The sequence below is a fragment of the Aotus nancymaae genome, unplaced genomic scaffold (assembly GCF_030222135.1).
Source record: "Aotus nancymaae isolate 86718 unplaced genomic scaffold, 86718_ANA_hifiasm-v0.15.2.pri h1tg000006l, whole genome shotgun sequence".
NCBI classification, from domain to species: domain Eukaryota; kingdom Metazoa; phylum Chordata; class Mammalia; order Primates; family Aotidae; genus Aotus; species Aotus nancymaae.
In genome coordinates, this window is record NW_026988417.1 from 83175841 (window position 1) to 83191666 (window position 15826).

General features: G+C 34.2%; 1 protein-coding gene across 5 annotated transcripts in view; it reads left to right on the forward strand.

Moving 5' to 3' along the window:
* Nucleotides 1-15826, forward strand: part of CCSER1 (coiled-coil serine rich protein 1) — a 1355695-nt gene that overhangs the window by 144001 nt on the left and 1195868 nt on the right. For all 5 annotated transcript variants that reach the window (XM_012437740.2, XM_012437738.2, XM_064369230.1 and 2 more), the window contains exons 2-3: nt 7323-8684; nt 11950-12134. In XM_012437740.2, coding sequence (XP_012293163.2) covers nt 7364-8684; nt 11950-12134 — 1506 coding nt within the window. In that variant the 5' untranslated portion in view covers nt 7323-7363. The remainder of the gene's footprint in view (nt 1-7322; nt 8685-11949; nt 12135-15826) is intronic.

The following is a 15826-nucleotide window of genomic DNA, read 5'->3' on the forward strand; positions in this document are numbered from 1 at the left end:
GGATCACCTGAGGTCAGGAATTCAAGACCAGCCTGACCAACATGGAGAAACCCCATCTCTACTGAAAATCCAAAATGAGCCGTGCGTGGTGTTGCATGCCTATAATCCCAGCTACTTGGGAGGCTGAGGCAGGAGAATCGCTTGAACCCAGGAGGCGGAGGTGGCAGTGAGCCAAGATCGCGGCATTGCACTCCAGCCTGGGCAACAAGAGTGAAACTCCGTCTCAAAAAAAAAAAAAAAATCTCCTATTAATTAACATTTATATTATTTTCTATTTTCACTATAATAAGCCTGAATATTCCTGTACATGCTTATTTGGGGAAACCTGTGAGTATTATTCTAGGGTAAATGAGAAGTGGAGTTATTTTTTCATTTTATACTTTGATAAATAATTTTAATTTTAAAATGACTTTAACAATTTGGATTCCTTTGTAAGTGTCCATATGTACCACTTCTTTCACCAAACCTGATAATATTAAGTTTTAAAATGTTATGGATGAAAAATATTGTATTTATTTCTGATTAATAATGGAGTTGAATATCTGCTCATATGTTGATTAGTGATTTTTATTTCCTCTTCTGTAAATTTCCTGTTACTATATTTTGCTCCCTTTTATTCTTTTGTGTTTTTTGTTTCTTACTGGCTTAGAGGAGTTCCTTGTATTCCTCTGATTACTAATGAGTTTGAGTATTTTAAAAATATCTTCATTGGTGATTTGTGTTTTTTCTTTCAGAAATTACTTGTTCTTATTCTTTGCTCATTTATTTTTCCTTTTAGATTTTTCCTTACTGATTTATAGTTTTTTATGTATTCCAGATATTAATTCTCTGACTGGCATAGGATACCAAAGACCAGCCCCTGTCTTAATATATCAATTAGTGCTCCAGAGCTTAACCATGGGATCAGTCTGAAGCTGTTGTCCAGTTTTTGACCACATTCTTGCTTAGCTTCTTCTCCACTTATCCCCACTGTCTTCATCTTATAATGCTTTCTTTCTTTAATCAACTTCTCCTGAATGCAATCCTCCAATAAACTGTTTGAACAAGAATTCCTTACTCAGGCTCTTGTTCTAGGAAACCTATCCTGGACCTGTGATGATTTTTTAAAAAATCAATGTTTTAAAACCAAACCAATTCTCCAATGGAAGATATAATTATATAAAAAAATGCAATTATTCTTTACTAATGAACATATTATATACTTTCAAATGTGTTCTATCCTCTTTAAAGTTGTATATTTGTTATACTGACATTGTCACTGCTTAACAAATTTATCAAATTTAGCTTTTGGAAATCATGTTCAGAACCTGAGACAGTCTTTGAATGTTCATTATATTGTCAGTTCTCTGCTCCCTGTCTGAATTATTTTGTTGACAGTGAACAATTATTTAGTAATGTGCAGTCAAAGAGATCAATGTGATCTAGTATTTTGGGTCAAAAGCAAGGGAGACATGACTGAATGGAATTATATGTAACAGACAGGTTTGAAAATGTTTGTAATATTGACTTCATCACTACTTATTCAGTGATATATAGGTAGAGGTACTAATCCAAGCCTCATTAATATGTGGATACTTTTTCTGTACTTTTTGGGATTGGCTCAGAAAGTGACAGTACTAGTCTAGGAGTAGACAGCATTAGAACTTAACAGGAGAAAATGTTGGGGAAAGTTATAAGCTAAAGAAAAACATCTTTGCTCTGAAACACTGCAAGCATATGGTTAATTGATTTTGATACATAACTTATTGAGCATCAGTCATATACTAGAACCCGTTCTAAGTGCTTTATTGCATTAACTCATTTGCTTTTCTGAAAAATTCTTCAAGGCAAATGCTACTGTGACGTCCAAGAAGCAGCTCAGGCTCAAGGGGGTTACATCATTTATTTAAGTCATACTAAAAGTCACACAGCTCTTAAATGTAGTGCTGAATGTAAATCCAACTATTGTTGTATCAGAGTCTGAATTCCTAATGCATTCACTGTGTCTAAACCTCACTACATGCAACTGTAGCATTGTTTAAACATAAATGTGCCTCTTATTATTGACTTAAGCCTGGGCCATACACTTCTTTCTTATTTTACCACTAACTTCTTTCTAAATCTGACCAAAACCCATTTTTCTCAATTTCTCTTCTCTCTCTGTTTCTTCTGATCATTAAAGAACTAAGATCATATCTGGTTGAGTATCAGGATTACATATATAAATGTGTAACTTATGTCTTTCTAAATATATATAATCATCCTTTAATTAATTAATCCAGAGAACTCATCTGCTTTTTCCTAAATCCTACTAGAATAATTTCTTTCTAATGTGTTCTTCTTCCCTTTTGTAGCTGGTCCCATTGTCATGCTTCTTGCAAACCACTCACCCTGTTTCTCTTTTTACCTGGGGGATTGATTTGTACAAATCTAATCAAATACTATCTATCTTTTCTTGTAGACCATGTTTTGTGTCAAATCATTTTTAGGAGTGATCCAAAGACAGACATTTCTTATATAAGCAATTATTGGTTTTGATCATTATGTTTATTTGTTGAGAATAACTTAGTGTACTCAATAAGGCTAAATTATATACAAATTTAATAAATTGTTAATTAAACATATCTAATCAATTACGTGATTTCTGGCTTTTTCTACCTTAGGCTGACAATCTCCTTCTCTTTTCTGTGACTGATCACTCACTGGATCCTGATATGCCATCCTTTTAATGTGTCTCACATTGTCCTCACTGACCTTACTGGCAGAAGGCCTTTGTCAGTGTTGTGGGAGTCATTTAGCTGTTCAAAATACCTCGATTATTTTCCCATTTATTTAAAAGTAAACATTAAAACATTTTGGAAATGCATTTAGAGATAAACTAAAAAGTGTTGAGATGTAGATAGCATTCTTTCTAGTAGAAAGAGCCTGGACTGCAAGAATCCTCATAGTTGAAACATTATAATAATAAGTTGAAGAAATAAAAAATATATTTCTTTATAAAAAAATAAAATTTTATTTCTTCATAAAAAGAAATAAAATTAGCAGTTATAATTTACAAATTATCTTACACGAATAATTGAAATTGCTGTGATGACATATTGTTTCATTAAACTTATTTAGGATTTTTTTTCATGTTTAAACTTTTTATTAGCAAATTTCAGATTATTGAACTTTTTACTGTTTGGAAGTCCTTCAATAATTATGAATCTCTAAATGCTGTAATTCAGCATAATTACCCTCAGGATTATGAGATTTATTTATGGCAGTGAGACAGAACATATATTTATGTATGTTTGAAATCCTAAAGTGTTGAAGTTAAAACTTCATTTTCTGAAATCTATGTACTCTGTAGATACAAATTGCATATTTTACTAGGCACTGGGTATCAAAGCAAGGAGGTATGGCATTTGTCATTAAGAAGCTTAAGACAAAATAGTAAATTGAGATAAATAAACAGATGGTTACTATGTAAGCTAGTACTTGAGGATACGTAAAAGAGGAGTACCAGGTCTAAATGAGAGACAGCGGAAATGGGGTGTCAGGTGGGGAAGGAGGTGTCAGGGATGGCATCTTGGAAGGGGCAGTGTTATAACAGTAGGAGGCTTTGCTATATTGGAGTTACAGGAAGGGCATCCCAAGCTGGTAGACCCAAATCTCCAAAGGTCTGAAGGTGAAAGTGATCAGAAACAGCAGTCATGACCATGTGCAGTGGCTCATGCCTATAATCCCAACACTTTGGGACACTGAGACAGGAGGATTGCTTGAGGCCAGGAATTTGAGACCAGTCTGTGCAACATAGCAAGATCCTGTCTCTATGAAATTTTTTTTTAAAGTTAATTGGGCATGATGCTGCATGTTGGTAGTCCCAGCCACTTGGGAGGCTGAGGTAGAAGGATGGCTTGAACCCTGGAATTTGAGGCTACAGTTAGCTATGTTCACTCCGCTGCATTCTAGCCTGGGTGGCAGAGCAAGACCTTGTCTCCAAAAACAAAACAAAACAAAACAAAAAAGAAAGAAAAAGAAAAAAGATAATAAAATGGCAGTCATCATTGTAAGCAGAGCATGAAGTGTGAGGAGAGGAGTAATGAATTTGGAGATGTAGAGAGCATCCAAGCTTTAAAGAGCCTTTTGAAGAATATGTATAATCCTGACTCATAGTCTATTTTTCTCTCATTTAGCTGGGAAGCTCTCAAGAGGAAATATGAGTTCATATTAAAAATAAAAGACATGTGAAGGGTTTTTATCTCTGGTAGAGTTTTAGCTACTCTAGGTTATTCTATTTAATGTGCAGATATATTTTAGTATCTATAATGTTTTTACTTTAAGAAATTAGGACAAACATATCACTAGCCTAAATCTATTATTCGTGCCTGGTGGAAGCCTCGTGGTTTTCATTAAGTATTTAGGAGCAAGAGTGATTTTAAGTGTTTAAATTTTTTTTTTTTTTGCTAGTTAAATCCTTTTAATACTTGCTAAAGAGATATGGGAGTGACTCATTATTTTACTTTTAATCCAAATACAGGAAATACTTTAAAAATGGCCAATAAATATTTCAATATACATAAATTTTGAATATTTCAGTAATGATTGTTGATATCTTGACATTTATGCATTGAAGTCTACAGGTTCACAACCAGCTGCAAATTATTACAGTTGATTATGCTCTAATTAGAACAAAATTCTTCAGTAGGTATTGAATGGAAATAAATGTTGCATATAAATGAAAAAAATCATGGCTGTGAATGATGTTAGTTAAAACATTTTAAAGAATACAATCATGAAAATTTTGTTATTGTATACATTTGGGAAAATCTAAGCTGTGAGGAAAATCACACATTTTTATTTGTGAAAAATTTTAAGAGCTAAAATGTCTGTTTATGTTTTAAGTTTTCTTCAAGCAAAGCCTTACAAGAATACAGAAATGTTTTGGGAGTGATTCATATATAGTTTGATTTAAATTCAAATTCATATGGAGAAAAGGGAACTCTTGCACACTGTTGGTGGGGATGTAAATTAGCCTCTATGTAACACAGTATGGAGGTTTCTCAAAAAACTAAAGATAGAACTACCATATGATCCAGCAATCCTGCTTCTGGGTATATAGTCAAAGAATTGAAATTAGTATGTCAAAGAGACATCTGTACTCCTGTGCTTACTGCAGCATTATTTGTGATAGGTAAGATACAGAACAAAGCTAAGTGTACATCAATGGATGAATTGATAAAGAAAATGTGGTTTATATATAAAACAAAATGATATGCAGCCTAAAAAAGAAATTTTGTCACATGTCACAACATGGATGAACCTGGAGGACATTATGCTCAATGAAATAACCTAGGTACAGAAAGACACATATTGCATGATCTCACTTATATATGGAATCTAAATAATTAAACTCATAGAAGTAGAAAGTAGAGTAGTTACCAGGGACCAGGGTGCTTGGGTGCTGGGGCCAGGGGAATGGGAAATAATGTTCGGAGGGTACAGAGTTTCAGTTAGAAGTAAGTTTTAGAGGTTGATTACACAGCATGCTGACTATAGTTAATAATGTACTGCATATTTCAAAATGGCTGAAAGAGTAGATTTTAAATGCTGTCACCACAAAAAAAATGGTATGTATATGAGGGGATGTTTATGTTAATTTGCTTAATTTAATCATTTCACAATGGAAATACATATCAAAACATCACAGTATACCTCATAAGTATATTCAATTGTTACCTGTCAATTAAAATCAATTCTTAAAATTAACCCACGTTCATTGACTGTAGTGAAAAATCATCCATTAAATATCTCATAATACAAATCTGTCATATTTATGTTGTTTGGAGCAAAGTATTAAATAATTATGAATGCATATCTGAAAGCTAATATTTGCCATTTTGTCACATACTTGTTCAAGGAAATTAAAGTATTTTACTTGATCAATTCTCACATTTATAAGGATGACAAAATGGAGGATTTTAAATTTTGTATAGTATTTGTTAATTTTTAGTCAGGTAGTTTTGACTGTAAAAACTAAGAAAATGAAACAGAGTCTGATTCAATTTACAAAGGGAGAAGGCATATTACTGTTGAAGGATTAAGCAAAACTCAAAAACAAAACCGGAACCAAATCAGATACAGTTTAAAAATCAGTGAAAAATGGCAGTCATCACAATAGCCATATTTGCTGTACAAGTTTGAATCCCTGATGTAGAAAAACATAGCTGAGCCTTCATTCAGCAGTAGGAGTTCATGACTAATCACTTTAGTGAATGCAGTTTGCACCATGCTGATTATGAGCTGACACTGTAGTTAGATAAGGCTTGGTTTTTTATTCCTGTGTTACCATTTGTTGGCTGAATGACATTAGGCAAATTGCTTTTCTGTTTTAAAATGTTCATAGTCTTATTACCTACTTCTAGAAATATAAGATGTGAAAGACATAATCTGTGGGAAAGTACTTGGTACATCACAGTTGATGAGTTGTAGATGCCACCTCTCCTCACCCTTGTCCTCCTCCTTCTTCATCTTCTCCATTGATACCCCGAATATACTGATATCAGTATGGTTTATACATTTTTTATGTTTCTGATTCTCTCAGTATGTATTCTCACTTCTCTCAAGGTTACCAGCTGTCTCAGTTTTCATTCAAGTCGTTTCTTCGATACCTGTGGTTCTCTCATAAGTTTAACTTGTTTGTAACCCTATGTTCTATCCTTGTGATTTAGTTTCTTCTTCCAATGGGCTGCTTATCTCTCAGTTTCCCAAATCAAACTCCAAGGAGAAAAGTCTATAGCAATTGGTTTTTCTTTGAGTGCTGATTGTAGTGTTCGCCTATACCATATTCTTGTTTGTGATTCTCTTGATCTTGGGTCAGTAACTTGCTGAGTCATGTGGTGTCAAATGAAAATACTTTTGTTGGTCTCTGACAGGAACCATAGTGGGGCATTTACCCAGACAGAAATTATTATATGTCTGTCACGTGCCTACTACATCTAAATAAATAAACATAAAGGTTAAGAATAAACAGTTTACCAAAATTATGAAACAGCTGTAAGTAGCAGGGCTGGGTCATAAATAATGACCTGGTGTCTCCAAAGCCAACACTCTTGAATAAGCTTTAAATATTTTTTTAATCTTAAAATATTTGCATCATTATAAAATATCAATGCAAATTATTAGATCATTTTTATGACATAAATTCAAAAAATCCTTATTAGGGATCAGATTTTTATTATTTATTGTTTTAGTTTAAACCAAAGTCTATTTTGTGTCTTGAAAAACAATATTTTGTTTTAAAATGTACTATTTGTAGTTGAATTCTACTGACTTATTCTTTTTGTTTTAACTTTTCTCAGGCTGCTAAGTTGGCTTTCACAGTGCAAGTCTTGGAGTCCCAATGGGGGACTCAGGATCAAGACGATCTACCCTGGTCTCTAGGTTGCCAATATTCAGAAGAAGTATTAGCAGAAGACATGATTCTCTTCCTTCTTCACCTTCTTCCAGTAATACAGTTGGTGTCCACAGTTCCTCTCCTTCCAGCACTAACTCAAGCTCAGGTAGTACAGGTAAACGGAGGAGCATATTTCGTACTCCTTCCATTAGCTTCCACCATAAGAAGGGGAGTGAGCCTAAGCAAGAGCCTACCAACCAGAACCTTAGTATTTCAAATGGTGCTCAACCTGGTCACAGCAATATGCAGAAACTGAGTTTGGAAGAACATATTAAGACCAGGGGAAGACATTCTGTTGGTTTTAGTAGTTCACGAAATAAGAAGATAACGAGATCTTTGACAGAGGATTTTGAAAGGGAAAAAGAACACTCAACTAATAAGAATGTCTTTATAAATTGTCTAAGTTCTGGCAAAAGTGAGGGGGATGATTCTGGATTCACAGAAGACCAAACTCGTCGTTCTATTAAGCAATCAACAAGGAAGTTACTCCCTAAATCTTTTTCATCTCACTATAAATTTTCTAAGCCAGTTCTACAGAGCCAATCCATTTCATTGGTACAACAGTCTGAATTCTCATTGGAAGTTACACAGTACCAAGAGAGAGAACCTGTATTAGCAAGAGCTTCGCCATCCTGTTCTGTGGATGTAACAGAACGGGCAGGAAGCTCTTTACAATCTCCTTTGCTTTCTGCTGATCTTACCACAGCTCAGACACCTTCAGAATTTTTAGCTTTGACTGAAGATTCTGTGTCTGAAATGGATGCATTTTCTAAAAGTGGAAGCATGGCATCCCACTGTGACAACTTTGGCCACAATGATTCTACCTCTCAGATGTCTCTTAATCCTGCTGCTGTTACAAAGACAACAATAGAATTTATGGGAAATGTTCCCTGTGCAATTATGTCTCCTGGGAAATCTAGGTTAGAGGATCAATGTAGCACTGAATCTAATTCCTTACCAGAAACCTCTGTTGCTAATCAGAAGGAAGTGTTATTACAAATTGCTGAACTACCTGCTACAAGTGTGAGCCACTCAGAGACTAACCTACCAGCAGATACTCAAAGAGAAGAAAATATAGGGTTACAAAATGGTGAAACAATGCTGGGGACAAGCTCCCCAAGGAAACTTGGATTTTATGAACAACATAAAGCAATAGCTGAACGTGTTAAAGGGATCCATCCTATTTCAGATTCAAAGATAATACCTACTGGTGATCATTATATTTTTAACAAAACATCATATGGATATGAAACAAATCCTGCCAAAGGTATGCTGATTTTCTATGTAAAACAAATGATATGAATTAATTTTCATTATAATTTATTCAGTTTTCTTATTCCATCTCATGAATGGAAACCACATTTTTCTTGTTTTTCACTTTTGAAATAGTTTCCTATTTCAAAATATTGATAATTTGTATTAAATGTTTATTTATAATTTGTACTAAATGTTTCCCCTGCTTGATTTTAAACTTACATCAATTATATTATTCTGAAAATGTAATAGAGCAATATTATTCGTTTTCCCTTAGTTATGTTGTCCGTAACTGAGAAGCGGCCTCTTAGTTATGGTGCTTATTGGAGCACCTTCAGAATAAAGTGAAAGGAAACTAATTCTGTTTGTAATGTGGATTTCTCTCAAGTAAGGACTGTCTTTTATCAAGTTTATTATAGAGGCATTGATATTTCTTATTTAATGAAATGGATATATTCCAGCTAAAATCACTATAAAATTTGTATAATTTAACTTGTTTTCCTTTGTTAACTTAAGATTTCATTATTAAATAGGATCCATGTTTCAACATAAATAATTCCTATCTCTAGATACAACAACAGAATTGTAAGCTTAAAAAAAAACAAAAAACTATCTTTGGAACCTGGAGACATAGGTTCCAACTCTGCCTCTGACATTAACTAACTCTCCAACTTTGGACACCTTCTCTTTGGTTTAAAAAAAGTGGTAGTGTGTATGAATTACTCTAAGCTGGCTACAGAAAACTTTGTTTTTTAACATGAAATTCAGTTCAAGAAAATTATTGAATATATACCACCTGCTGGGCTATCTTAGACATATTTTAATTCCCTTTTCTCTACTATCATTAATGCTACTACTACTACTAAGAATTTTCCTAAATTAGAAGATGATTATTATGTCCTAGATACTATTCTGTATACTTTGTATACACTAATTAAAAATGATTGAAATCACTACTGTTATTATAAGCTATTTTGCAGTCAAGAAAGTGGGAGCAAAGATAAATTATGTGTCCACAGTCACAAAACTAATAATTAATTGGTTGGGAAACAAATCCTATGACATAGGCTCCTAAGTTTCTCATTTTACAAATGTGAAAACAGAAGCTAAAGAATCATACAGCTGGTAAGTAGTGCAGTCAAACTACAACTCTCTGAATCCAAAGCTCCGGCTCTTCATAACTATGCTTCACTTCATGTCATTACTTAAAATATTAAATAAAATTTACATGACATAATGTCATGAGTAATAGGATTATATAGTTCATCCATACACATAGAATTTTAAAGTTTTAAATGAATGACTTAATTTTCCAGCTGTCTTAATACTTTTCCCATTTGATGCAAGATCACTTTTATGCACCTGACCACGTTTTGTCCATTTTATGAACTTTGTATCCTTGTCTGTGGTCTTCGCTTTAGTCATACCTGCTTAGCTTCTTTACCTGTAATATAATTATGAGAATATGATAATGATGATGACATTAATGATGATTGCTCTTTTGTACAATTAACGTTTGCCCCAAAATACTAAGAAATTTGCATATACTGTTTCATAGAGTCCTTATAAATATTTTGCATGTCATATTAATAAATAAAATTTATAGTAAGTTAAATAACTTTATAGGGCCACATTGTTAGCAAATGATGGACTTGATATTGAAAGCCAATTTTAAAATTACATAAAAAAGGGATAGAAATCAAATTATCCTGACATATCGAATTCTTATTTAGTAATGATGACTTTCCTCAAAGCCTAATTGAATACTGTATATTTTTATCTCTCTGGAAATTAGAGAATGACCAGTTATCTTGGCGACTATTAATATGTTGATTGAGATCCTAATTGTAACACAATAGCACATTAATTTTGCTGATTCAATAATGTGTTGGCTGTTCTTGGATAAATTAGCTGATAGTGTCAACAAGGACAGTATGCTATCCTTAGTTTGTGAAAATATTCATGTGCTATTTATAAGGATTTTATAATTTTGAAGTTTAAAATTTTAAAAACAGCTAAGTAAATGCATTTTATGCAAGAAAGAATTGTTATAGACACTAAGAGTTGGTATAGACACTAACTTTCAAAATGCTAAATTTAGTTTGTATTTTTTATGAAACATTTAAGCCAGTACTAGATACACATCTGAGTGTATTAGGTGTACATCATATCAGAACTAATAATAGAATGTTGAGTTCTCTGACAATTTAACTTTCATTCATTGGCTTAAAAAGTTATTTAAAAAGAACTGCTGTTTATTGGACTAATAGGTTTTGGACAGTCTTTAATTGAGTAGATGAGCCAATTAGAACAATGTATTCATTTACTCATTCATTCATTCACCAAATATTTATTGTTTTAATACTGTATTAGGCACTAGGGATGTAAAATACACAAAACAGGCCTTGATCTCTGCCTTCCTGAGGTTTACTTGCTACTGGGGATACTCAGTTAACATGCTATATATATCAGATGGTGATAACTACCAAGGATGAGTTTAAATCAGAATAAAGTTTAAATCAGTTTGCGTTTTTAAATGTGAACAGGATGATACCCAAGGTAATATGTTGGTAAATGTATTAGTGCAAGATTGTGGGTCAAAAGCTGTGTGGGGCTGGAGCATGCCGGTAATGTACCAGAACAGCAAGAGTCCAGTGTGGCATGAGCAGAGTGAAGGAGGGGAGAACAGGAGATGAGGTTACAAAGATGAGCAAGTGAACAGGGTGACCCTCCTGCCCCTGGTTTGGAGCCAGAGAGAGCAGTCATATGGATCATATGATGAAGAAGTTGTTATGCCATTTGAAAAACATCACCTTTTGGCTAGAGGAGTGATGGTGATGGCTGTCACGTTTTCAGGATATGGTTCTGGCTACCATGTGGAATGTAGATTGTGTTGGGAGAGGCAGATGGGAGTAGGCAGAGGCAGGATAATTGTAGCAAATATTGTGGTAACCAAGCAAGCATAGATTGTATTTGGTCCAGAATCTTAGAAGGAGAGGTAGAAGAAATCAGATTCTATATACAGTTTGAAGGAAATAAGGACAGGATTTGCTTATGTGATTAACGTGAGCTACGAAGCAACCAAGGATGACTCCAGAAGTTTTGGGCTTCAAAGAGATTACATGATTAAGTAAACTAAACTGATGCTATATATTTAAAAGTTTTCTTGTGATAGAGAAGCTTTGAATAACAGAGTTTTCCATGATCTTTCAGTGGAACATTTATAAAAACTAAATTTAAATATTTACATTCATTTTTATTTATTTTCCTTTCCATAGTTCTTGCCAGTAGCCTCAGTCCATTTCGTGAAGGAAGATTTATAGAGAGGAGACTGCGATCCTCATCAGAAGGCACTGCAGGGAGTAGCAGAATGATTTTGAAACCAAAAGACGGAAATATAGAAGACGTGAATAGCTTAAGAAAGCAAAGAGCAGGTTCTTCATCTTCAAAAATGAACAGTTTGGTAAGTATACACATATGTCTGCCTCTAATAAAATAATGCTGTATATACCTGCCATGTTCATGCCTCTGGCAAAAGGAACACAGACTACAGGATAGACACCTCTTATTTGAAGGGAAAATTGGTTTACATAGTTGACATTACAAGTCAGAGAAACAAATTTTTCACCTAGGTCAGGATGAAGTTCACCAGGACAGCTGTCTTTAGTTCCTATCTTCCTTGCTTCCATGGAAAGTTTGACATTCTCTATTCTAGAATCAGACCCTTGAATACAGAAGCTAGGAAAAATGCTGAACGTAAGGATTCCCTTTGACACATCATTTCACATCATCTCTCCACCAGATAGCCCTCTAGAAAATACTCTTTTGTAAATCACACTTACTCCAGTACCACTCATAGTCCCTAGTAGACCCTAACCTCACTGTCCTCCTGCAGAGCCCTTCCACAAAGAGTGAGGAGTTGTTGTGGAGCTTATGGAGGCCATTGTGAAATGCGCATCCAATGCTCACATACATTGGAGGTAATCAAGATACCCCATTCCTGATCCAAATTGCAGAGCCTGCTTTTAGGATAAAGATGAAGGTGGGGTATGTGGGGAAGGCATGGTCTAAGATTGTATGTGTGGACTAGAGTGTCACAGAGGCATCTGTATGAAGCTCCCTCATAGTATGAGATGGACCCCAGGGGTGGGAAAAGATGAGGGGTGAACTACAGCCTGGGGTCCACACAGTCTCAGATTTCACAAGTATTAGAGTTATTTCCTTTTGGAGATCACTTTGCTCACTTTCTCACAACTGTGTCTTTTTTCAGCAGTGTATTTAACATCTATTATCTAAAAATGTTTCTTTAACCTTTCTACCTACCTATCCATGGATATATGTGAAAAATGCTCAAAAATAAATCACTTATGATATCTCTATTATTTCACATAATTGGGTTTCAACTGAAAATATTAGGTCATTGAGATCTGATAATTATTTTATGAAGAAGCCTTATGTTAGTAAGGTAACATTTTGTGATAGCAAAATCACTGTGCTTTATGTTAGAGGTTTTAATCATTTTTTTCTGGTGTGGCCATTTCTTAATCCTGGACAAATTTGTAACCACAAAATAGCAAGTGATAATGGGCGTCTTGTTTTATTATACTGAAAAATGACTAGGTGAGTGTGTGTCTACATTTGTACATATGGACACGTATATTTCATCCTTCATTTTGTTCCTTTGTGCATTGGCTGTTAAATCATTATTGTTGCAATGGATATTTTTGGTCTAAGTATGAAAATATGTTAAAAAAGATTTTCAGTTGATGCACTATTAAAAGTTAGGACTAATGAAGTAATACGAAACATTTAGCATCACATCCTTTACACTATTTCTTCATGGAGAGGTATTTATGTTACTAGGGGTACACTATTCAACTTGCTCAAAGTTGTGCCTTTTACATATTCTTTCATAACTCATGTGTTTTTCATACTGCATTTAATTTAAATAATTCTAGTTTGAGACCAGCCTAGGAAAACATTGAGAACTTATCTCTAAAACAAATTTTAAAGATTAGCCAGAAGTGGTGGCTTGCCCCTGTGGTCCCAGCTACTCAGGAGGCTGATGTGGGAGGATCACTTGGGTCCAGGATTTGGAAGCTGAAGTGAATTATTGCACCACTGCACTTCAGCCTGGGTGACAGAGTGAGACCTGATCTCAATAAAATAAATAAATAAATAAAATTTTAAAAGTACTTCTTTTAATATTACAAAGTCAGTATTTTCAGATCCACTTTTTTTTTCTTTTCTTTTCTTTTCTTTTCTTTTTTTTTTGAAACAGAGTCTTGCTGTCACCCAGGCTGGAGTACAGTGGCGAGTTCTCAGCTCACTGCAACCTCCGCCTCTTGGGTTCAAGTGATTCTCCTGCCTCAGCCTCTGGAGTAGCTGGGATTACAGGTGTATACCACCACTCCCGGCTAGTTTTTGTATTTTTAATAGGCACAGGGTTTCACCATATTGGCCAGTCTGGTCTTGAACTCCTGACCTCAAGTGATCCACCCGCCTCAGCCTCCCACATTGGGATTATGAACATGAGCCACCATGCCCAACACACAGATCCACTTTTAAGATTTAAAACTCAGAATGTCAAAACAAAAGAAGTGATTTTGTTAATTTGGGAGGCCTTATATTTAAATTTTCAAGTGTGTCTGTAGTATTTTAGTGTTTCCACTAGATGGCAGAAAGGCACCATTGCCATCGTGGTGGACAGTACATCAGTGCTGGAACAGAAACTTGGTAAAAATATTGTACATGTTCACTGGATTTACTGATGAAACTTACTGAAATAAATACTAAAACTTTTGAATTTCCTAAAGAGAACTACCAAAAACTACTTCACAATCTTACCATCTTCCTTTGGATTTTACAAGTTATGTCTCATCTTTTAGTTACTTTACAGTTTATTCATTTTTTAATTTCTATTTTTAGTTTTTTTAAGGCAGAGTCTTGCTCTGCCATGCAGGCTGGAGTGCAGTGGTTCAGTCTCAGCTCATTGTAACCTTCCCCTCCCGTGTTCAAGTGATTCTTGTGCCTCAGCCTCCTGAGTAGCTGGGACCATAAGTGTGTGCCACCATGCCCAGCTAATTTTTGTATTTTCAGTAGAGATGTGGTTTCCTTGTTGGCCTGGCTGGTCTTGAACTCCTGACCTCAGGTGATCCACCCACATCACCTCGCAAAGTGCTGGAATTACAGGCATGAGCCACTGTGCCTGGTCAGTAACTTTATACTTTAATTAATTAATTTAAAATGCAAAAAATATGTTCTTTAACTTGTAGCACTATAAGGAAGAAATGGTAGGGATTATTTAGTTCTAGATACATCTGAAACAAGTGACATATATTTGGAAAATTGTAGTTCTATGTGTGAAAAGTAACACATTTTCTATATTCCTCTTTCAAAATAGTTTAAGCAACTGTATGTATTTACGAATGCATCCATGGTTCAGTTATTGATACAGAATAGTATCAATGTCCTTACTGAGAGATATCCCATCAAAAAGGAACTTTGTCACAAAAGAGGATATTCATACTTAGGATACATGTAAATTTTTTTGTAATACTTCTTGTTTTTGTAATACTTCATGAGTCCTAACTTTTAATGTTAGGATTAATGAAGTCCTTCATGTAGTTCATGGGGATTTCAATTCTAATAATAAAATGTGGCTCTATTTATTAAGATGCTGAGCATTTCCCAAATGACCAAAGATATTACTTAATGGATTAGATATAGTTAGATATACCACAGTTCTATTGTTTTGTAAACTTTTGGGCTATTTCAATCTGGAAGGAAAAGGATAAGATGTATGAACTCTTCAATCATTAAATGCGGAACACAAATTGGGATTTGCTTAAGTTTATTACAAGAAACCATAGTAAATTTGGAACAATTTCAAAAGTGTTCACATTTATTATATTTTTTCAAACCACTTTATAATATTTTTCCAATTTTTCTCTAATGAGTGACTTTCTGAATACATTCCTTGGGATTGTCTGAAAAATTTAAAATGCATTTCTAGAAATAAGTTAAAGAACTTATTTCTTTAAAGAACATATTTCAGGAACTTTCTCTCCAAACTATGATATATAAATGTATACATCTAAGGATTTGTCATGGGTTCTCCAACAGCTTTACATAGTGAATTCTAACTCCTCTAAA